At 43.9% G+C, this 23,353-nt stretch overlaps 1 protein-coding gene across 1 annotated transcript in view; it reads right to left on the reverse strand.

Moving 5' to 3' along the window:
• GCFC2 (GC-rich sequence DNA-binding factor 2) overlaps positions 1 to 18,737 on the reverse strand; it is a 31,284-nt gene extending 12,547 nt beyond the window's left edge. Inside the window, exons 1-14 of the mRNA XM_075860976.1 lie at positions 18,449 to 18,737; positions 15,593 to 15,700; positions 14,842 to 14,970; positions 13,804 to 14,013; positions 10,025 to 10,122; positions 9,468 to 9,586; positions 8,037 to 8,220; positions 6,756 to 6,879; positions 6,590 to 6,662; positions 5,227 to 5,339; positions 3,493 to 3,692; positions 3,056 to 3,206; positions 2,209 to 2,315; positions 1,269 to 1,345 (exon numbers count right to left, since the gene is read on the reverse strand). Of these exons, the coding sequence (XP_075717091.1) occupies positions 1,269 to 1,345; positions 2,209 to 2,315; positions 3,056 to 3,206; positions 3,493 to 3,692; positions 5,227 to 5,339; positions 6,590 to 6,662; positions 6,756 to 6,879; positions 8,037 to 8,220; positions 9,468 to 9,586; positions 10,025 to 10,122; positions 13,804 to 14,013; positions 14,842 to 14,970; positions 15,593 to 15,700; positions 18,449 to 18,695 (1,940 nt within the window). The 5' untranslated portion in view covers positions 18,696 to 18,737. The remainder of the gene's footprint in view (positions 1 to 1,268; positions 1,346 to 2,208; positions 2,316 to 3,055; positions 3,207 to 3,492; positions 3,693 to 5,226; positions 5,340 to 6,589; positions 6,663 to 6,755; positions 6,880 to 8,036; positions 8,221 to 9,467; positions 9,587 to 10,024; positions 10,123 to 13,803; positions 14,014 to 14,841; positions 14,971 to 15,592; positions 15,701 to 18,448) is intronic.
• Positions 18,738 to 23,353: the final 4,616 nt, after the last annotated feature.

Genomic DNA, 23,353 nt, shown 5'->3' on the forward strand with positions numbered 1-23,353 from the left:
AGTGTCCCGCATATAATGTATAGAAGTGTCCCGCATATAATGTATATAAGTGTCCCGCATATAATGTATATAAGTGTCCTGCATATAATGTATAGAAGTGTCCCGCATATAATGTATATAAGTGTCCCGCATATAATGTATAGAAGTGTCCTGCATATAATGTATATAAGTGTCCCGCATATAATGTATATAAGTGTCCCGCATATAATGTATATAAGTGTCCCGCATATAATGTATAGAAGTGTCCCGCATATAATGTATAGAAGTGTCCCGCATATAATGTATAGAAGTGTCCCGCATATAATGTATAGAAGTGTCCTGCATATAATGTATAGAAGTGTCCCGCATATAATGTATATAAGTGTCCCGCATATAATGTATAGAAGTGTCCCGCATATAATGTATATAAGTGTCCTGCATATAATGTATATAAGTGTCCCGCATATAATGTATATAAGTGTCCCGCATATAATGTATATAAGTGTCCCGCATATAATGTATATAAGTGTCCTGCATATAATGTATATAAGTGCCCTGCACTTCTTTGACGAGGCAGTCAATTTACGCGTCGTCGTTTGACAGCTGTCAAAACGACGACGCGTAAATTACAGGTCGTCTGCACAATACGTCGGCAAACCCATTCAAATGAATGGGCAGATGTTTGCCGACGTATTGGAGCCCTATTTTCAGGCGTAAAACGAGGCATAATACGCCTCGTTTACGTCTGAAAATAGGTCGTGTGAACCCAGCCTTAGGCTTCATTGACCTCTGCGTCAGGCTTCCGTTCGACCTTTCTGTTGGAGGAACCCATAGTTTTCCGTTTGCATTACCATTGATTTTCAGTGGTAATGCTTCCGTTGCTAATGGTTTTCGTTGGTCTCCGTTCCGTAAGGTTTCGGTTTTGTTGACTGATTGAATAGCGCAGTAGACTACGCTACTGTTTCCACTCAAAAAAACGGAAACCTTACGAAACGGAGACAAATGGAAACTATTAGCAACGGAAGCATTACCACTGAAAATCAATGGTAATGCAAACGGAAAACTATGGGTTCCTCCAACAGAAAGGTCGAACGGAAGCCTGACGCAGAGGTCAATGAAGCCTTAGGTCTACGCGGGTTATTTACTGACAGCAAGCAGACATCTTAAAATTGGCAAACAAGGCATATTAGAACGTTTTATTATACAATGATAAGGCACACCTGATGAGTACGGGTGTCATTCATGCCTTTCCTTGAAAGAAAAAGAAAACAAAAAACAGCTGGTCGTACCTCTTCGGGTAGAGAGGGATAAATACATCATCTTCAATAGCCTTCTTTAATCTTGAAACCAGACAACTGACAAAACCCTAAAACATGAGACAAGTGCTGTAATTATAACTCACAATACAAATATACTGAATATTAAAGGGTTATTCTCATTTTATGCCTTTATGGCATATCAACAGGATCCCGTCCCCCGACCCAGCAGGCGGAGAATCAGTGGAGAGGGGGCCGCGATTACAGAAAACGTGTAGCACAGCAAGCTCGGCTATTTCCGTATTCCTGACCACCTCACAATGGATACTTTGTCTGGTTGCGACTGCCAGCGGCCACATTGCCAGATGGGACAGGGTCAGAGGATGCCCGTTCTGGGGATAGGCGTACGTCCCACACTGGGGATAGGCAATTAACATAAAATCCCCCAAAAATTTTAATTTCTTACCACATTTTATGATATATCTTTACAGCAGTTGGGCTGTGTATCAGAATAACAGAGCGTCCAAGATCCCCTGCATAGAGTTAAATATTAAAATTCTAGCTGCCTACAGCCAACCCCTAGGGGGAGCTTATTCTACGGTTTTATTAATGTAAAAATTGTATGCAGTTAGCTGCCCCTAGTGGTGGCTGCAGGCAGCCACAATTTTATCAGAGTCCGACCGCCATGGTGTTAAAAGATAGACATTCACTTTAACGGTCTATTCACACGGGACGGTTATGGTGTGGTAGAGAACCGCACTATTACTACACTGCGGAAAAACCATAACTACAGGTTTCATTTTGCTGCGGTATTATCGCGATTGTGGTCAATTTTAGAAAACAGCAATTGTGGAAGAACTGCATGTATTTACATGGGTCCTGGCCGAGGTGCAGCTCTGTGTGTGTACCATAAATTATCTTAAATGTTGCCTTCCAATTCTCATGTTTACATTGATATATCACATCATCTCACCTGCACAGGTTTACTTCTCTCATCTCCGAGTATGTGAGTTTTGCAGAAACGCACCAGTCTGCCAGTCTGAACAGACGACATAGGATCCCACACATCCTCAACAACTCCTGAAATTAAATATCAATTATGCACAGCCTGAATACGTAGTTAACGCTGCATTTATACAGTAGCAACAAACTGCAGCAGTTTACAGATAATACACTCCCAGCAGTCACAGTTCCCTTGCGTGTATTATACACCAGAGCTGTATTCACAATTCTGCTGGTAGTCATTCAAAACAAATGTTTTCAGACACCACAGATTGATCGGCGAATTGTCGTTTTAACTAATGGCATTATTGTCCAAAACAACCACCTTCACAGATCGACCATAAACGTCAACTAAAATAGAAACCGGTTGCCTGATATTACAAATGTGTGGTCAGCCTTAGTCTTTCCTGCATCAGATTACCGTCCAGTGCCTGATTGTAGAGGTGACACTTCCCAGAACAGGTCTCCAGGGCAAACATCACGCAGACACTGAATCAACAAGGATTTTTGGGAGATTTCAGCTCCGAAAGCTGCAGAATTACGAATACAGCTCTGGAGTAGAATACAAACTGTAGTTTAGTATCAGTACACGTTATGTCATGTATTAACATGGTCACCCAAGGCCCAGGCAAATTACGTTAGACCTTTATATTATGCAGAAAGCCAAAAAAAACAGCACTGGCTTCAGACGTCATGGTGAAAGTCTGTAGAGAATTTCCCTTTACGTGACAGTAAGAGACACAAAGGAAGGGTTCTGAAAACCTACTCTCAGCTGAAGACAATTCATTTCGAACTACCTATGTACTGTTTTATCTCACCTGAGACTTTGGGAATCAGAGTCTTCTCAATAACAGCCGTCAACACTTTATGATCTGGGTCGTCTTCCATGTTGTTTTCATGGTCATGTTTACCAAAGCAGAACTCATCCAGGTCCCGATACCATGACATCCGCTCCATGTCTGTGGTGTCCTAGGCCCAGGAGAAGAAGAATATCAACCCCAGAATTTCACACTACAAGTGGCCAGTTCACATAACCAGTGATTTAAAGGGACACTCCACTGATACACATGTCTAGTGCAGAGCTTGAGAAGGCGGTGCGTGACACACGGATTCCCTTTGGCTTCACGAACCGCCCGCTCAGGTCCTATTTAAGGCATAACAGTATCAGTTTTAAGTGTTTCTTAAATGAAGATATTACAGCACTCGGACCCACGCCAGCTTCTATTCTTTACGGGGACGACGAACGTTACGCTACCTGTAGTGGATTCCAGGTTATTAACTGCATTCGGATCAGAGGGCTTAGCAGTTTGGGAATACATAAGCTGATGTAAGCATCGTAATACGTGTCAGGAAACCGCTCCCTCCACTGGTGAAACTTGGACAGGATGTTTTTAATCTGGCAGAAATCCTCATGGACGTCTTCAAAGATGGGTTTACACAGCAGGAGAACGTCCTCTGTAGAAGCAAAACATCATTGGAATTGCGAAATAAAGATTGCATTTCAGACAAGAGCAAATTTATAATGTGAACTTTAAAGGGTTAACACAGATGATCCCCTCTTTATAGTCATCTTCTCCCAGAGACCGACTGACTGGCCTTATGGGCTTGGCCCAGGCTACATAATAAGACCCTGTTCACACAGTATTTTTTCGCAGGCAGAAAATCTGCCTCAGAATTCCTTCCCTGCTGCGTCCATTGAAGTTAATACAAGGACTGCAGGCAAAAAAACATTGCGAAAAAGTTCAGAAATGAGCACCGCAGGTTTTTTCTGCCTCTTATTTATTTCAATGGGTTGTCAGAGGTGGGAACCGCGGCAAGAAAGGACATGCCGCTTTTTTTCCCCACGAGTGGCCAAAACCCTCCCGGGTAAAAAACAAACAAAAAAAAACAACCTCTGCCTCCCATTAAAATCATTGCGTTGCGATTTTGGTATTATGCTACATCCGTGTAGTAAGAGAGTTGCAGTGTAATTATATTATGATGTGCAGTAGGAAGGTAATTATGTGGCAATCTTAGAAGACTTGACACTTTTGCACAGTTTTTTTTTTATCGTTCATTTGTTTCCTTATTGAAAAATTAAGTAAACTTCTAAATGTTCTTTATATTAAAAGAAAAAAAAAAAATAGATTATTATGCTGCTGTAGAGTGTGTGCAGCTCCTGTAGATAACCGGATGTGCTTCCGATTCTAACTCAAATCCATCAGTCTACTTCTCCTGGGCCGACAGAATCGGTCCACCTCCACCCTTCTCTCAAGGTTAGAGATAGCAGCAGGGAGGGGGGAGTTTGTACATATCAGATCAGAGAGTGGAGAGGGCGGAAAAGCTTCCAAGTCTTCAGGGAGGGCAGATCACACAAGTCATCAGTATAGAGTGCAGATGGAAAGGAGAGCAGATCATACAGGCTGTCAGTATAGAGTGTAGATAGGGAGGAGAGCAGATCACGCAGGCTGTCAGTGTTGAAAGCGGAGCCGATACATAAGAGCTAGCGAAGGCAGCAGCATCCTAGGCACAGAGACCTCACATCCAGCATGTATTACTGGGAGGAACACGCACACAGGAGAAAAAGTCTGATACTAACTTGCAAACTGAATATCTGGAGGTCTGAAAATGAATGAAGGAAATAAAGATTGCAGCCAGAAACTTTTTATTTTATGTTTTTCTCTCCACGTAACCACTAACATATATGAAAATCATAAGGGTTTCCATAGCCTTTAACAAGCTGCAGATGTGACTACAAAGACCTTATAGGGAGGACATCCCTTACCCAAATAAACAGCAAAAATAAAATTCAGGCACCAGTTTACTGTAACTGTATAAGACGACCTCCTGTCCTAGAGTTGTTTATTACAGTTGGCAGATCTGAGATACAGATGCAGCAGAGTTGGTCAATGCAGCAGAGCGGAGTATGTAAATTAGCACAAGTCAATGTGGTAAAATTAAGTGTAGTCAGTGGTTTTCTAGACACAGAACCTCTTCCACTCTCCATTACCTTGATTTTGCTGGTATTCTATTTCTTGGTCAAGAAGCAGCTCATCGTCACTAGACATTCCTTCATTGTGATCTGTTTGGCCGTAATCCTCACGTTTCTGCCGTCTTCTACTCCTGCACTGGGAAAATTAAGAGTGTGAGCGAGATAATACAAATATTATACCCAAATAGTGTGAAGTAACTGTGCCTTTTTAGGATTCCCAATTGCTTTGGATTATAGCGGTTGTCTCCCTTTTCAGAGACCCAAAGCCATTTAAAGGAGACCTACCAGATAAAAAAATGTCAGATGCAGTGTGGTCATGGAGATCTTGTGTTGATCCTAATCACTAAATATAACAAAATCCACTTCCAACCTGGTGTACATATTGGCGCAAAATCCATACATGATCCGTGTAACAACATTCGGACACGTGGTCATCAGAATTGGAGTAGTGCAGCCTCAGGCTTTGGGCCTGTAAACCTGAAGATATTATATCTCAGCGTAAAATAAAGCTAAAGGGTCTTTTATATACGACTTCCCTTCTTCTGGTTGGTCTCCTTTATTGGAATTCTCCTATTAACAGCAGTAATAATTCCAAAAATAAAGCTCCACAATGCAACAGGGCTGTTTAATTCATAAGGAAAACAGTAAAGCTGCACTGGGCCCCCAGATACATGAGTATATCCAGCCTTCTAACTGCTCTGCAAACTACAAGGGAGATCTTCTCCTCCCCATAGAAGCACAACCACAGCAGTGTGAACTCTGGCTTGCCCCTTGGGACTCACAGCCCTGCCCCCCTCAGCCACAGATCGACACGGTGTCTGACCAATGGACCACGGACCCACCTTGCAGCCATCCAGATGCAGCGTCAGACACTCCAGGGGTCATTTAATGCGGAGTCGCTGCATGGGGGCATCTTAAGCTGGCAAACACTGCTCTAGGCTTAGTTAGTAAAACATGGCTGCTTTCTTCTAAAAACAGTGCCACATTTGTCCACAGTCTGTGTGTGGTATTGCAGTGATCCGGTCACTTCAGTAAAGCGGAGCTGCAATATCAGACAAACCCCACGTACAGGGTTGGCGCTGTTTCTGCAAGAAAGCAGCCACGTTTTTCTAATCCTGTACAACCCCTTGGCGCTAGAAAAAGGGCAATAAGACAAATTTGTGTTTCCTTGGCGGTGCACACAATAACTGGCCTCTATAAAGTTTGCTGTGGCTGCGTTATTACTTTCTTTCTAGTACAGAGGAGAGGATGTTACCTCTTTTCCGGTTGACAAATGTAGCTGGGTATCAATTTTTCGTGGGGCGGGCAGCTACCATTAAATAGTTGCACTGGACCCACCAATGTTTTGAAGCAGCCCTGAATTGCATCGTTCTTACGTCACCTTCGTAGCTCCATGTCCTGCAGGTGGCTCTTTGCTTCCTCATCTGCGGTCACATCATTTAGATTTCCATTACCTGAAAGTCAAAAGGAACGATCCATGAAAACTTTCTAGGACTTGGAGGAAGGGAACATGTCAGACAGCGACCATAGATTATTCTTATACCCACCAGGAAACTTCTGGATTGCGGCAGATTCCAACTGGAGCTTTTCCTGTCTGCGCTTCAGCAGAGTTCTGGTTCGACCTTCCAAGATCTGCGACATCTCCGACTCCAGCTGATAAATCTCTTGGATCTAAGAATTACACATTTTTACAAGAGATTTACGCAGTAACATCAGTGACCACAGCAGTCATAACAGAATCATTTCTTGCACTGAACCTCCATACATAACTATATCTGCAGTCATAGCTTCTTTGGATTATGCTAAAAGTGGTTTCCATATTGAAAAGTTCTGCTGCTTTCTAATAATTTGCAATTCCATTCATGGTCAGCAAGCAGAGATCTTCAAAATGGTGACAAACTTGAACAACGTATATTAGGTAGGTGCAGAGCTTTTCATTATAACACAACTGCATACCTACTGTATATTTATACATAGGTTTGTAAAGGTGCTGTACACACAAAGCAGTCGATTTTTATCAAGACGGTTTGCAGGATTGCTTCACTTTAGATGCAAAGTGTCCTAGGTCACTTGATAAGCCAACGGCACCATAGTCCTCATTGCCAAAGGATTTAAAATGTTGAGTAACTTTGTAAATACTTCAGGTTTTCTTCTCGGTTCAGGTCTGAAGGCATCTGCGTTGGAGGCTCAATTAGGGGCACAGAACCGGACGAAAATACATGAAACAATAGCGCAGCATGCTCCGCTACGGTTTCTGGCAAAATGCCGGTCAACATGACGGAAACCCAACAAAACCCATTAAAGTAAACAAGTTCCGTCTGGCAGTAATGGTGTTGGTCATACAACGAAACTGCCGCCGCCAGGTAATTTTGTTGTTCTGCTCCTCTGACAGAGCAGAATGGAAACACTGACGCAGATATACAGTGGCCACCATGCGGTACTGCAACGGATAGGGTAGGGACCCACTTTGAAAGAGGTCGCCGTGAAGTGGCACGTGGATTTATACTGTTTGATCAAAATGTTAACAAAGAACGTCATGTTCATGTTTATAAATTATGCCTAGCGGCTCAGATCAACGTATATACTGTGGATTGTGCGGTCCATGTCTAGTTTCTCACAATGCTGCAGATATAAACGAGGCGAAAGCTAAATGCAGAATTCTTCCAGTTTCCGGTGGCCAGGGAGCAGTGCATTGTGGGAGATCAGATGATACATTACATTTCTAGAACTAAACTGTTGTCTGTTACCAAGGGCAACCAGCAGAATTTTGAAAGCAGCTCTGGTTGTGAATCAGTGATTATATCTCATCGTACTCGGAGTAGTCTTACCTTTTCATTCAAACAGTCGACAAAGTTCTCCACGTAAACTTTCATCTCCTTAAAAAACTTGTAGCTTTTTTCACTTGACGACGTCTCAAGCTTCTGAAGTGTATTCTTTGCATTTTCAAGGTCCCGGTTGTATTTTTCACTGTCTAAGATGTGTGCTCTGTGCACCTCTTCAATAGAAGATATTCTGAAGACAAGGGAGAACTTCTAGTTCAGACAGAATATGGGGAGCCAGAGAATATGAAAACAATATAAAAGTCTGTATTCATTTTGTCCTGTTCTATGCAGAATATCTGAAGCCGTGTCATGGGGAAAAATAAAGAGCTTGTCCATGTGATATCACTTGGCCTTTGGCTCTGTACCCACACATTGATTACTATGAGAGCCTCAGGGGGTGTGTATGGCTGGAGACTATACATGATGAGGTCATGGGTTTATGGTGTGACATCATTCAAACATTCTTTACTCGTGGCGTATTCTGCAACGTGAAATGGGGGCAGAATTAAAGGAACACTAGGCAAAACGGATACTGTGTCCGTGCACAGCCTGAGGGGGCGGCGCATGACACAGGGATTCTCTCTTTCAATCACGGTCATGCACCGCCTTTTGAGACCTGAACTGGGCATAATACAGTAAGGCAGCGTTCCCCTAAAGGGGTATTCCCATCTCGGATGTTTATCTTATATCCGCAGGAAATGACATAAATGTCTGATAGATGCTGGTCCAACCTATTTTTTAGAATGGGCCCCCTTGACCCTATCCTACCTTCTACCACTGCCTCGCTGTGCTACATTGTTTTCATAAATACCATTCACTTCTATTTGAGTTCCAGAAACAGCGTTGCTCGGCTGTTTCCATACTCACGGCCACCTCAGTCAGTGGCCGGAGATCAGTAAAAGGTGGTAAAATTAGGGTCAGGTGGCCCCGTTCTAGCGATGGGTGCAGGTCCCAGTGACTGAACCCGAAACTACTATGGGACATTTATTGCATAATCTTTGGATATGCAATAAATGCACGAGATGTGAATATCCCTGTAGAATATATATATATATGTATTTTATGTTTTTATTTTTTTTAAAGGGGTGGTCTAGTTCAAATGTTTTTTTGAAGTAGCGCACTTAAATCCACCTAATATGTCCAGTGCTGGTGGTCACACACACTCAGATTCCTGCTAGTATGCAGGTTAGACAATACGAATTAGCGCCCTAGAAGCAGCTTCTTGTCACTGGACCAAACTAATTTGTACGACGCTCTAATAAAAGGAATAAAAAAAAAAACAAAAAACAAAAAACAAGTATGTAGCAGCAATATCTACAAACAGGAGCGTTTTTATTAAATTATTCCAATTTAAAAAAAACACTTATGTTTTGTTTAATTGCATCAGAAGTAAAAGGTGATTTTTTCCAATGAGAAAACCAAATTTAAAACTAATACCTTGCAGTCAGCCTTTTTCTAACATCCTCTGCAGTAACTAGTGGTGTAGAAAACTTGGGTTCTGCATGCTTTTTCACACGAGGGGGGCCATGTCCGTGTAACAAATCACTATCCACAGTCTATTGGAAAAAAAAAAAAAGAATTAAGAAACATGAACAGTAGAGGGCGCTACAGACACAAGGTTCAGTAAAGAGGATTAGGACTGGAAAAAGAGAACATTGTTACGGATTTGACTCCGATATTCATCATACGAGATTACACACATGCAGCAGCATACATTATTTAAAGATATCTGCAACTGTGGGAAGGATGATAAATATTCCCATCACGGCAGATATCTTATATTGTGTATGTCCCTTTAACAACAAGCTCCCTGATAATGAAGACAATTGAAATTTTGATTGACTCAGGTACAAAACAATTTGTCTAGGGCAAGCTAAATGCTGTTAGGGCTCTTGCACATGGCAACCTCTCTAGGATGTCCATATGCCCTAAGAGGGTATATGGAAAGGGTTTATCCTAATAGGACAACCCCTTTGATCATGTAGTATACAGACCTGGGGACACTTGATAGCTTTTCTTATCTGCTGCTCCTCCCACTTGTCCTGAATGTCATCCGCTTCTTCATCGTCACTGTCTGAATCGCTACCGGAGGCTACAGAATAGACAAAAAGTGGTAGCGTTATTTCACTAACCATGCAGCGAGAACGCCACGCAACATGAGGCGAGAATGGGAACATCTGATTGGTTGCTATAACTTACTGTACCAATTTTTTTTTTTTTCATAAATTAAGAGTTGAAGTCTCCCAGCACGCCCTGCTGTTTCAGTGTCTAAAAAGCTTGTGCTGGTGGTTTTAGTTCTGTGAAGTGTCGTCTACACACCAGGACCTGTACAATAACCCGATTTAGAAAAAAAAAAACGACCTCTCTCATTGCTTTATAGGAGCTCAACTTAGACGTTAGGGGTGTGTTGGACAATAGGCTTGCTGACTGTTTCCAATGAACAGAAAAATAGTGAGTGCAGCTCTGGAGTATAATACAGGATGTATAGTAGTATTAAAAAAAAAAATAGCAGTCCAACATCATTAACCTGATAAATCAATGTTTTTGGTAGAAGTAATATTTCGACATAGCCAATAATTTACTTGTAAGCATGGTAGAAAAAAAAAAAAAAAAAAAAAACAGATCCAAAAATTAGGACTGGCATGCCGCTCAGTGAGGAATTGAATCCTTAATTGTAAGGGGAAGCTCAAAATAATAGCAGTGAAGTCCTTCATTCTGTGGAATAACAGGTGTAGCTTTTGTCCCTTATTTAAGGTAGGAGGGGGCAAATGTTGCACATGTTGGTTATGGTGAATTTCCTTCTGAAATACTGGGGGGAAAATGGGTCGTCCCAGACATTGTTCTGATGAAAAATGAACTTTGATTAAAAAGTTGATTGGAAAGGGAAAAACAGAGAGAAGTGCAGCAAATTATAGGCGGCTCAGCTACAATGACCTCAAATGCCTTGAAGTGGCAGCAAAACCTGAAAGACGCAGAAGGAAGCGGGAAACTAATGTTCGAATGGACCGATGAAAAGCCAAAATGTCAAAGGCTCAGCCAGTGATCACCTCCAGAAAGATCAGAGAACATGTGAAGCTCCCAGTGATCTGCTACAACCACAAGACGATGAAGTGAAGCCAAGTTACCAGCGAGAACTCCCCGCAAAGTCCCGTTGTTGAAACAAATACAGGTCCTGAATAGGTTAAAACTTGCCAAGGAGAACATTGACTGACCCAAAGAGAAAAGGCGCAACATTATGTGGACCGATGAAAGCAAACTTGTACTTTTTGGGTCTAGTGGCCGCAGACAGTAGGTAAGACGACCCCCGAGCACTGAATTCAAGCCACAGTACACTGAAGACAGTAAAGCAAGGTGCTGCAAAAATCATGATATGGGGATGTTTCTCATGCCAGGGTGTGAGGCCTATTTATCGCATACAAGGGATCAGGGATCAGTTTCAATATATCAAAATACTTGGAGATCATGTTGTCCTGAGTCGAAGAAGAAATGCCCTTAAAATGGATGTTTCAACGCGACAATGACCCAAAACACACCAGTAAGTGACATCGTGGTTACAGACAAACAGGATTGAGGTAATGGAGAGGCCCCATCCCCCGACCTCAACCCATAGAGAACTTGTGGGGTGACATCAAAAAATGTGGTTTAGGAGGCAGAACCCAAAAATGCAGAAGAAATGTGGAATGTCGTCCAATCTTCCTGTACTGGACACCTGCTCAGAGGGGCCAGAAGTCGGTCGGCTCCGCGCAGCACAGATGTCAGGCCGTTCTCAGAAACAGGTCAGGGAAGTGAAATCTGAAACATTTTTAAAGAAAACTGCCGGCACTGCGATTCTTCTTTACTTTCTGTAAAGGATTAACACAAACTGCAGAAATTGTGTTGTTGTTTTTATTTGGAATTGAATGTGTAATATTTCTAGTGCATTTAGGCAAATAAAAGTTACAATTTTGCACGGTTTTCTTTTTTTAAACTCACTGCTATTTCTTTTTTTAACACTACTGTATATCAGGATCAGTACAGGATAAGTAATGTAATGTATGTACACAGTGACTCCACCAGCAGAATAGTGAGTGCAGCTCTGAAGTATAATACAGGATGTAACTCAGGATCAGTACAGGATTAGTAATGTAATGTATGTACACAGTGACTCCACCAGCAGAATAGTGAGTGCAGCTCTGGAGTATAATACAGGATGTAACTCAGGATCAGTAATGTATGTACACAGTGACTCCACCAGCAGAATAGCGAGTGCAGCTCTGGAGTATAATACAGGATGTAACTCAGGATCAGTACAGGATAAGTAATGTAATGTATGTACACAGTGACTCCACCAGCAGAATAGTGAGTGCAGCTCTGGAGTATAATACAGGATCATTACAGGATAAGTAATGTAATGTATGTACATAGTGACTCCACCAGCAGAATAGTGAGTGCAGCTCTGGAGTATAATACAGGATATAACTCAGGATCAGTACAGGATAAGTAATGTATGTACACAGTGACTCCACCAGCAGAATAATGAGTGCAGCTCCAGAGTATAATACAGGATATAACTCAGGATCAGTACAGGATAAGTAATGTAATGTATGTACACAGTGACTCCACCAGCAGAATGAGTGCAGCTCCAGAGTATAATACAGGATATAACTCAGGATCAGTACAGGATAAGTAATGTAATGTACACAGTGACTCCACCAGCAGAATAGTGAGTGCAGCTCTGGAGTAGAATATAGGATATAACTCAGGATCAGTACAGGATAAATAATGTAATGTATGTACACAGTGACTCCACCAGCAGAATAGTGAGTGCAGCTCTGGAGTATAATACAGGATGTAACTCAGGATCAGTACAGGATAAGTAATGTATGTACACAGTGACTCCACCAGCAGAATAGTGAGTGCAGCTCTGGAGTAGAATATAGGATATAACTCAGGATCAGTACAGGATAAATAATGTAATGTATGTATACTGTGACTCCACCAGTAGAATAGTGAGTGCAGCTCTGGAGTAGAATATAGGATATAACTCAGGATCAGTACAGGATAAGTAATACAATGTATTTACGAAGTTACCCAAACCTTTATGTAGATTATATCTGCATAAACTGTATAAGTGTTCAGAGTTAGATATAACCTTTAAAGGAGTTCTGGGATTAAAAAAAAACAACAAACTTTGTTTCTTGCATAAAGCAGCAGTTTTACACCTGGTATCACAGCTCGTCTCTATAAAAGTGAATGGGGCAGAGCTGCAGTACCACACAAACATGTGGGCAAGTGTAATGCGGTTTTTAGAAGAAAGCAGCCATGTTTTTTTTAATCCTGGACAACCCCTTTTAGTGTTATATTATGGAGGTCTGTGGTAACATTTGTACGAGAGCCGCAAGGTTTAAGTGTAAGAGTAAAATGCTTCATACTGATGACGTGTAGGTCGGGGGTTAGAAAGAGTTTGCGTTTGGAGCCAGCAGAGAGAAAAGAGGGAAGGAAAGAAGCAGATGGAGTGAGGGCAGGAGATGGGGCACTCATGAAATCAAGGCAGAGATGAATGAAGATTAAATTATAGTCCGGGATTACAAAAAGATGGCTTTCTTCTACACAGTGCCACACCTATTTACAGGCTGTGTCTGGTATTGCAGCTCAGCCCCATTCACTTTGATAGAGCTGACCAACAAAATCAGACATACCGTGGACTGTTGCGGAGCGGTTTTAGAAGAAAGCAGCCATGTTTATCTAAAGCTGTAAAACCCCTTTAAGTTTTAGGGGGATAGAGGACTCTTACACATTTCCTCGGCCATCTGCTGTTTAATGGTTTTCACCCCTGGGGCAAATTTAATTCTCTTCTCATGATCGTCCAGCTCACTGTCGCTTTCTGATTGGCTGGAATCTGACCGCTCGTGAGAGGCATCAAGCGATATGTAATCCCCCTGGGCTCGGGCCAATCTCCTCTGTGTGCGTGCTGCTCGGATCTGCTTCGCAGCTGGGATTTTATCTGCGCTACACAAAAGGTTCAGTAAGAATCGATCACAAATTTTAACTACAGGTTATGTAAACAAAGCTTAATCACTTTCGAATACACTTTAGGTTTCAACTCTTTACGGTTTTCACAATCTCTGCTTGCTGTCCGTAAATGAGAACATTCTTCTTTATGTCCAGGGGCTGAGAACCCAGTACAGACCTAATACTTCTCCCAGCGGAGGGTTTGCTGCAATGGTATCCAGTCTAGACAATCCTCTGCGAGCTGAATACATCCGCAGCACAAATCTCTCTCCTGTCCGGATATTTTTGTTACAATGCATCAGTGAAGGTAAAATTAATCAGTTTAGCGTTCAGGTGATTTAGCTCACAGAGAGAATGTCTAGACTAGATGCAACCGTGGCAGACCCTCAGCTGTGAGAAATATTAAGTGTATATAGGTGTTTAGCCTCTGGACGAGAACAAGGATTTTCCTACAGCAAACAGAGAATGAAAGGGTATGATCAATTTTGTTCACGACTGTATATACTGGCAGTTTCTTGTTGGCACCACTAGGGGACGGTCTGTGTACAGTTGTATAAGACTCCTATTGAGCTGTATACAGATCGCCCACTGGTGTCAACAGGTACCTTACAGCATATTTTTGGGGGAAACAGTGCTCTGTACTAATGAAACTAAGCACAAAGCAATATCAAGTAGACATGGAAAACTATGAAAATTATTAATGCTTCTCTGGTGTATAAGAAAAAAAAACAACCAAATCATGAATATACTTTACATTGTTTTGTAACTGGGGAAGGTTCAGGAAGATGATATGTATATAATGACAACCGTCCCAGCTGACCTGCTGCTGAGGTGCGATGATGGGGAGAGGAATCTGGACTGTTGCTTGCAGGGCTGGTAGGGTCTTCTTTCCTGGAAATATCCACGTTTTCGTGCTCGCTCTGTTCCGACTCCGAACCGCTGACCAGTCCTACATTATAATACACAGTTAGATTTACTAATCTCAGCATTCCTATGCGAAACCTACAAAGTCCTGATAATCCGGCTTTTGATTAAAAAACAAAACAATGTTGGATTAATGGGAGAATGATCTTATAGTCCAGCACTATCTGTATCTGTATACTTCTGTGGGACTCAAGGCCAGACCTGATATACTATATACACATCAGTGTTGTACTCCTCTCGGCCTAAGGCGTTGGAGTCTGTGTATGGCAGAAATAGCGTAGACCACGGCATGAAGCGCACACAGATAACTTGCATTCTGTATTTTGCATTCAGCCCCTTGCGGACCACAGAAGTATCCGGACGTACATGGTTATTAGGCCTTACTGCCCCAGAGAGACTGGTGAATGTCTATGTGTGGTTATGGCTTAACACTAATAATCCAGAATTTCTAATTTTCCGCAACTTTTTGAAAGGGTGTCGGATTAATGGAATTTTATTTGCAGTTTATTACATCCAGAGCTGTACGGTTACGCTTCAATATAAATAACGAGTCGTCAAATCATTACAGATGCTATTCCGCCATTTTTTCCTCATATTGGTTTGTGGAATCCATGATTCTCAGTGGTTTATATTCAGAGTTCACCGACCTTTTTCCAGACGCTTCCTTCTTTGCTCTGCATCGTCTGCCTTTTTCTGTACTTGAAATATGACAGTATTTACTGAGGGCTTCTTAATCTTAAAGGAACCATCTTGACCTGTAACAACAAAGGAAACGAGAGCTGAGGAAGGTTTGTACAAATTTATGTGAGATTTAAACGGTGAGACCAGGGCCTGACAAACCTCAGGAACCAATGAGCCTGGACTTCTGCTGCTGGCAGATAACTTTTTTGGTGGTTTTCTATTAAAGTCTATAGACATTTCCATCGCTGCTCCACAACCAAAAGAAATGGCACCTGGAGGGGTCCGAGCAGCTTATCAAGTCTACAATAATTAAAGAGGTATTCCAGACAATATTCACTGTATAAGTGAAAAATGTTTGATCTGTGGAGGTCCAATGGCCGTGATCGCCAGTTACCCCCAGCCACACAACTGGGGCTAGGGGCGGGGAGTTGGAATAAGGTGGCGTTCGAGCATGCCCACTGCCACTCCATAATAAAAGTCTATAGGACTGATGGAAACGGCCAAGCTCGGTATGACTGGGGTACCCCATTCTAGTAGTCGCGGGGATCCCAGCGGTAAGATCTCCACAGATCTAACATTTATCACCTATCTAGTAAATAGGTGATAAACACTTTTGGTTGGAATACCCCTTTAACCCTTTCCTGAGCTAGACAACTTGGTGGTTCTCGGCATATGGTTAAACGACATCACCAGCAGAGATAGGAGTTACTTGATATGAGAAATTCTGAAAAGGCCGGGCGAGTCCACTGCCCTTTTCCATACCTACCATAGAGAAGAATGGACAGTACTCTGGCCTGTGCAGCCTTATTATCCTGGTTTTCCCTCCATCTGGTGGTGGAGTGGCAGGACATGGGACCCATGCTCTCGTGTTGAGTCAGACCCTGGTGGATCAAAGATCGATCACACCTCCTATGGATATGTAATAAAGGTTCCACATGGGAAATCTGTCGAACACCATGACAACATGTGACGTAATTGAACGACTCAGCCATCAAGGTGAAGTATGGAGCGGAGTCACAGTCTGAGCCCGCTCCATACTCGGCGGGTTTCATCTGTATGTTACGGCCTGCAACGGCCGGGATCGAACACAACTTAGATCCCAGCCGTTTAAAGAGGCTCTGTCACCAGATTATCAAATCCCCATCTCCTATTGCATGCGATCGGCGCTGCAATGTAGAGAACAGTCAAGTTGTTGGTTTTTTTTGAAAAACGATCATTTTTGCCCAAGTTATGAGCGATTTTTTATTTATGCAAATGAGCTTTTCAATGGACAACCGGGCGTGTTTTCTCTTATTTCCAACTGGGCGTGTATTGTGTTTTTACCAACTGGGCGTTGTGAATAGACGTGTATGATGCTGACAAATCAGCATCATACACTTCTCATCGTTTCCACTCAGCTTCTTTCACTGCAGACACAGCATGACGTCACCCACAGGTCCTTCAACCTTGTCGTCGGACAAAGAAGATACATGGGCTCCAGGCGTCCAAAAGGTTAATATGCTCGTCTCTAGGGAGTTTGCTATGCTTACCTGCACTGTACCCTCTGACGCCTGGTGCTGATGTGTCTTCTCTCTTCCGACGCCAAGGTTGAAGAACCTGTGGGTGACGTCATCATTCCCAGCCAGCTTCTTTCACTGCAGACACACAGCGTGACGTCACCCACAGGTCCTTCAACATTGGCGTCGGAAGAGAGAAGACACATCAGCTCCAGGCGTCAGAGGGTACAGTGCAGGTAAGCATAGCAAACTCGCTAGAGACGAGCATATTAACCTTTTGGACGCCTGGAGCCGATGTATCTTCTTTGTCCGACAACAACGTTGAAGGACCTGTGGGTGACGTCACGCTGTGTCTGCTGTGAAAGAAGCTGGGTGGGAACGATGAGAAGTGTATGATGATGATTTGTCAGCGTCATACACTTCTATTCACAACGCCCAGTTGGTAAAAACACAATACACGCCCAGTTGTCCATTGAAAAGTACATTTGCATAAATATAAAATTGCTCATTACTTGGGCAAAAATGATCGTTTTTTCAAAAACAACAACTTTACTGTCATCTACATTGCAGCGCCGATCATCTTCAATAGGAAATAGAGATTTGATAATCTGGTGACAGAGCCTCTTTAACCACTTTAGCACATTCATGAAATGACAATGGTTGTCATGGCATCTTGTGGGCCAGAGGCAGAGCTTAAAGGGGTTATGTGGGGAGCAAAAAGTATTAGCAGTGTCACTGCAGTATGTGAGAACACTCACTAATATTCATTCCGGTGCCCCGTCACGCTGAATCTGAGATTTTACTAGATTTCTATAGCGCGGTCGGTGGTCCGGAAGTCTAGTGGCACAGTCTTCCTTGATGGCGACATGACTCTTCGTCATGTGACCGGCCCCGCTGTTCTATATGTAATCTCTGTACCACCGCTCCTGCTTGTACATAGAGTACAGCGGGGCAAGTTACATAACGATGTCATCATGAAGGAGGACTGTCACTAGACTTCCGATCCCCTGCCAGCGCTATAAAAACCTCATCATAGTCAGAGGGACGGGGGACCAGGATGTATATCGGCGAGGGCACTCACACACTGCAGGAAGTACACGGTTAATACGTTTTGGTCCCCACATAACCCCTTTAAAGGCGGTTTTCCAGTCCTAAGAAATGAATGGCCTATCGTCAGGATAGGCCATCAGTATCTGATTGTGGCTCTTGACTTACTTTGGAAATCTGGGAGTTTCCAAATTCTAAATGGTCTGTCAGTGTCATATCCCTTTAAGGTTGCCATAGATACGGCAGGAAATGACCTTGTTGGGTCGTTCTCTCCCTCACCTTCCGTTTCTACACTGAAGCTGAGCGCGCTGTGAGGACCTGCAGTCCGGGCAGACGTATCCGCATCACCTCCCGTCTGCTGCTCATCACTGTCTGTGTCCTCTGCCTCCTTCCTCTTCTTGGTTTCACACGTCAGTCCCCGCTTGCACGTTCTCTTCGGAATTTCCACTTTCCCATGGTCCTCCCCCTCTTCCTCGCTAGACGCCGCTCTCCGGACCCGCAGATTACGATTCGGTTTCCTAAACATCTTGCAGCGTTGACAGTCTCCTTATTTCTACGTCACTGCAATGCGCCGTTAAGATTAACCAATCACAAACGTCAAACTTTTTTTTTTTTTTAAACATGCAAAACTTTATCAGTACGAGTTTTTTTATACTAATTCCTGTATACCCTGTTTTTTTTTGTTTTTTTTTTAAATAAATCTTTATCACCTAGAAGCTGGTTGATAGTCCTGATCTCTTTGCATGCTTCAAGTATGAGTCCCCCTAGTGACATAGCTATAGGGGGTAGAGATGTAACAGTCACACACGGGCCCTGGAGCCTGGGAGCCTGAGGGAAATCAAAAGCCCCTCTGCCATATAAGTAGACACTAGTATTGTACATGGCACATGGTATTGGGGCCCTGGTACACATTTTGCACAGGGGCCATAGTAGAGCTGCCTCTATTTTCTTCATGCTTGTGTGGTTTGCATTGTTACCATTTTGGGGTACATGGGTTTTATTGATTAACATTTTTTTTATTGGGGAGGGATGTAAAAAAAACAATTCTGCCATTTTTTTTGTACTGCGTTGACCATGCGGTTCAAATTACGTGTTAGGCCCCCTGCACGCCGTATGCACCGTCCATAATTACAGGCACGGTCGGCCTCGGACAGTCACCCACATTTGTGGGCCATGCCCCCATTATAAAGTATAGTAGCACGGTCCACAAAATAAAAAAAATAGGACATGTCCTATTTTTTGCGAATCCTTCCTACGACCCTGACGCCTTCCCATAAATATACGGGAGGGTGTCCGTGGGCCATAGAAATGAATGGATCTGTATTTTAATCCACATTTACGGATCATAATTAAGGTCGTGTGCATGGGGCATTAAGTTTATTGTTCTAGTCGTTGCGATCGCGGCGATACCATATACGTCATATGGGACTTCAAAATGCGATCTTCTGATTGCTGATATAATGATTTGGTATACTTAGTATATCAGAGCATTACTGCTTGTCAGTGCAAAATTGACAGGAAATCTATTAGGACATGCCCCTGGCACGGCCTCATACTATCATGACAGGACTGGAAGCCTTTTTTAGGCATCCGACTGCTATGGTAACGCATCGGCGATTGTCTTTGCGGGAAGCAGACAGGCGACAGAGGGAGCCCCTTCCCTCTGTCAAACCACTTAAATGCCGCGGTCAATAGCTATTGACTTTAGAATTTAAAGAGGCTCTGTCACCAGATTTTGCAATCCCTATCTCCTATTGCAGCAGATCGGCATTGCAATGTAGATAAGAGTAACGTTTCGTTTTTTTTAAAACGAGCATTTTTGGCCAAGTTATGACCATTTTTATATTTATGCAAATGAGCCTTTCTTAAGTACAACTGGGCGTGTTTAAAGTTATGTCCAAGTGGGCGTGTATTATGTGCGTACATCTGGGCGTTTTTACTTCTTTTACTAGCTGGGCGTTGTGAATAGAAGTGTATGATGCTGACGAATCAGCATCATCCACTTCTCTTCGTTAACACCCAGCTTCTGGCAGTGCACAGACACACAGCGTGTTCTCGAGAGATCACGCTGTGACGTCACTTCCTGCCCCAGGTCCTGCATCGTGTCGGACGAGCGAGGACACATCGGCACCAGGCGACAGAGGCTACAGTTGATTCTGCAGCAGCATCGGCGTTTGCAGGTAAGTCGATGTAGCCTCTGGTGCCGATGTGCCCTCGCTCGTCCGACACGATGCAGGACCTGGGGCAGGAAGTGACGTCACAGCGTGATCTCTCGAGAACACGCTGTGTGTCTGCACTGCCAGAAGCTGGGTGTTAACGAAGAGAAGTGGATGATACTTCTATTCACAACGCCCAGCTAGTAAAACAAGTAAAAACGCCCCTATGTACGCACATAATACACGCCCAGATGGACTTTTAATTTAAACACGCCCAGTTGTACTTAAGAAAGGCTCATTTGCATAAATATAAAAATGGTCATAACTTGGCCAAAAATGCTCGTTTTTGAAAAAAATAAAATGTTACTGTAATCTACATTGCAGCGCCGATCTGCTGCAATACAAGATAGGGGTTGCAAAATCTGGTGACAGAGCCTCTTTAAGGTGTTAAATGGCTGGGATTGAAGGTTTCTCTGATCCCAGCTGTTGCAGCGGGAGCCTGGCTGTCAGTCACAGCCAGACTCCTTCTGTGCCCGCGTGATTACCATCACGTACATGCATGTCAGTTATACAGTGGGAAGGCATTTAATACATTTAAAATACATTGACAAATAGTCCCATCGCTAAATAGTCACCATTGATTAGTATGTATTAAAGAAAACCTTCATCTTCAGTAATAGAGCGGTCTTGCATTAGCATGGCAGTGTCCCCATTACACTAACTGCCAGAGTTCCCCTATAACAGCGACAGCTACATTGCCCCCATGAGGGTATGTGCACACACACTAATTACGTCCGTAATTGACGGACGTATTTCTGCCGCAAGTCCCGGACCGAACACAGTGCAGGGAGCCGGGCTCCTAGCATCATACTTATGTACGGTGCTAGGAGTCCCTGCCTCTCCGTGGAACTACTGTCCCGTACTGAAAACATGATTACAGTACGTGACAGTTGTCCTGCAGAGAGGCAGGGACTCCTAGCGTCGTACATAACTATGATGCTAGGAGCCCGGCTCCCTGCAGTGTGTTCGGTCCGGGACTTGCGGCAGAAATACGTCCGTCAATTACGGACGTAATTAGTGTGTGTGCACATACCCTAACAGTGACAATCACATTGCTCCAAAACAATGATAGCCATGCAGTCCCATATCACTGACTGACACATTTCCCCCATAACAGGGACAGCCAGTCTCCTGTTAATATTGAAAGCTAAATAGCGCCAATAGCAGTGACAGATACATTCGCCCCATAATATTGACTTCCACAGAACTCCATTACAGTGGCAGCCACATAGCCCTAATAGGAATGACAGCAACAGTGTCCGGTGTGCCACGCGACTCAAGAACCCCATGGCAAAACTGCACAAGATTTCACAATAAATTGCCATAACTGCATGCCAAAACCTCAGTTGCCAACAATTTTTTTTTCCAGGGACACTTAGGGTGTGGCGTCTTTGATGGGTGTGTCTTATTGGGGTGTGTCTTATCGGATGGGCCATGGGTTTCCGGAATTTCTGCATACAAATAAACGAACAAAAATGTCTGCACTAGTTTGGCTGACAACTATTTTAGTAGCCAGTATCTCTCTCTCTGGTTTTCCGGTTGTATACAAGCAGGTGATGTCTCACTTTATCACTAGGGCTAGGCGATATGTGCTGATCACTACTGGTAGCGTAAAAACCAGCGTAGATAGTGCCACACTCAGTGCCCCTTGTAGATGGTGCTCCACACTGGCCCCCAGTAGATAGTGCCACGCACTGCTCCCTGTAGATAATGCCACATGGCCCCCCTGTAGATATTGCCACACGCTGCTCCTTGTAGTTATTGCCACACACTACTTCCTGTAGATAATTCCACAGTTCCCCCTGTAGATAGTGCCACGTGGCCGTCCTGTAGATAGTGCCACAGTGCCATCTGTAGATAGTGGCACACATCTCTTTTTTAGATAGTGCTACATTGCCCTTTGTAGATAATAGCACAGTGCCCTCTGCAGATGGTGCCACACAGCCCCTGTAGATAGTGCCACACAGCCCCCTATAGATAGTACCACACAGTCCCCTGTAAATAGTGCCACACAGCCACCTTGTAGATAGTGCCACACAGCCCCCTTGTAGATAGTGCCACACAGCCCCCTTGTAGATAGTGCCACACAGCCCCCTTATAGATAAGTCCCACACAGCCCACTTGAAGATAGTGCCACACAGCCCCCTGTAGATAGTGCCACACAGCCCCCTGTAGATAGAGCCACACAGCCTCCTGTAGAAAGAGCCGCTTCTAGCACTCTGCTTGGGACTCCTGCTCTGCTCTTTGCAGATAATAGCACAGTGCCCTCTGCAGCTGGTGCCACACAGCCCCTGTAGATCGTGCCACACAGCCCCCTATAGATAGTGCCACACAGTCCCCTGTAAATAGTGCCACACAGCCACCTTGTAGATAGTGCCACACAGCCCCCTTGTAGATAGTGCCACACAGCCCCCTGTAGAGAGAGCCACACAGCCCCCTGTAGATAGAGCCACACAGCCCCCTGTAGAAAGAGCCGCTTCTAGCACTCTGCCTGGGACTCCTGCTCTGCTTCTGACATGCTGTCCGTATATGGACAGTGATGTCAGGGGCTTCCCCAGAGCAGGAGTCTCAGAGCAGAGCGCTAGTATAGTCTCTGCTCTGGGACTACTTCTCTGGGGAAGCTCCTGACATCACTGTCCATATATGAACACTGAAGTCAGGGGCTCTGTCTATGAGCGGAATCCGAGGAAGAGCATCTGCAATGTTCTGCCTGGGGATTCCGCTGTAGGAATTGTCCTGCCCTGACGTCACTGCCATTATATGGACAGTGAAGTCAGGGGCTCCGTCTATGAGCAGAATCCAAAGCCAGAGCGTCGACAATGATTTGGTCGGGGATTCCGCTGCAGGAGGTGCCCTGACTTCACTGCCCTTATATGGACAGTGAAGTCAGGGGCTCCGTCTATGAGCGGAATCCGAGGCAGAGCATCGGCAAAGCTTTGGCCGGGGATTACGCTGCAGGAGGTGCCTT

This window comes from Rhinoderma darwinii, chromosome 4 (assembly GCF_050947455.1).
Source record: "Rhinoderma darwinii isolate aRhiDar2 chromosome 4, aRhiDar2.hap1, whole genome shotgun sequence".
In the NCBI taxonomy this organism is placed as follows: Eukaryota; Metazoa; Chordata; class Amphibia; order Anura; family Rhinodermatidae; genus Rhinoderma; species Rhinoderma darwinii.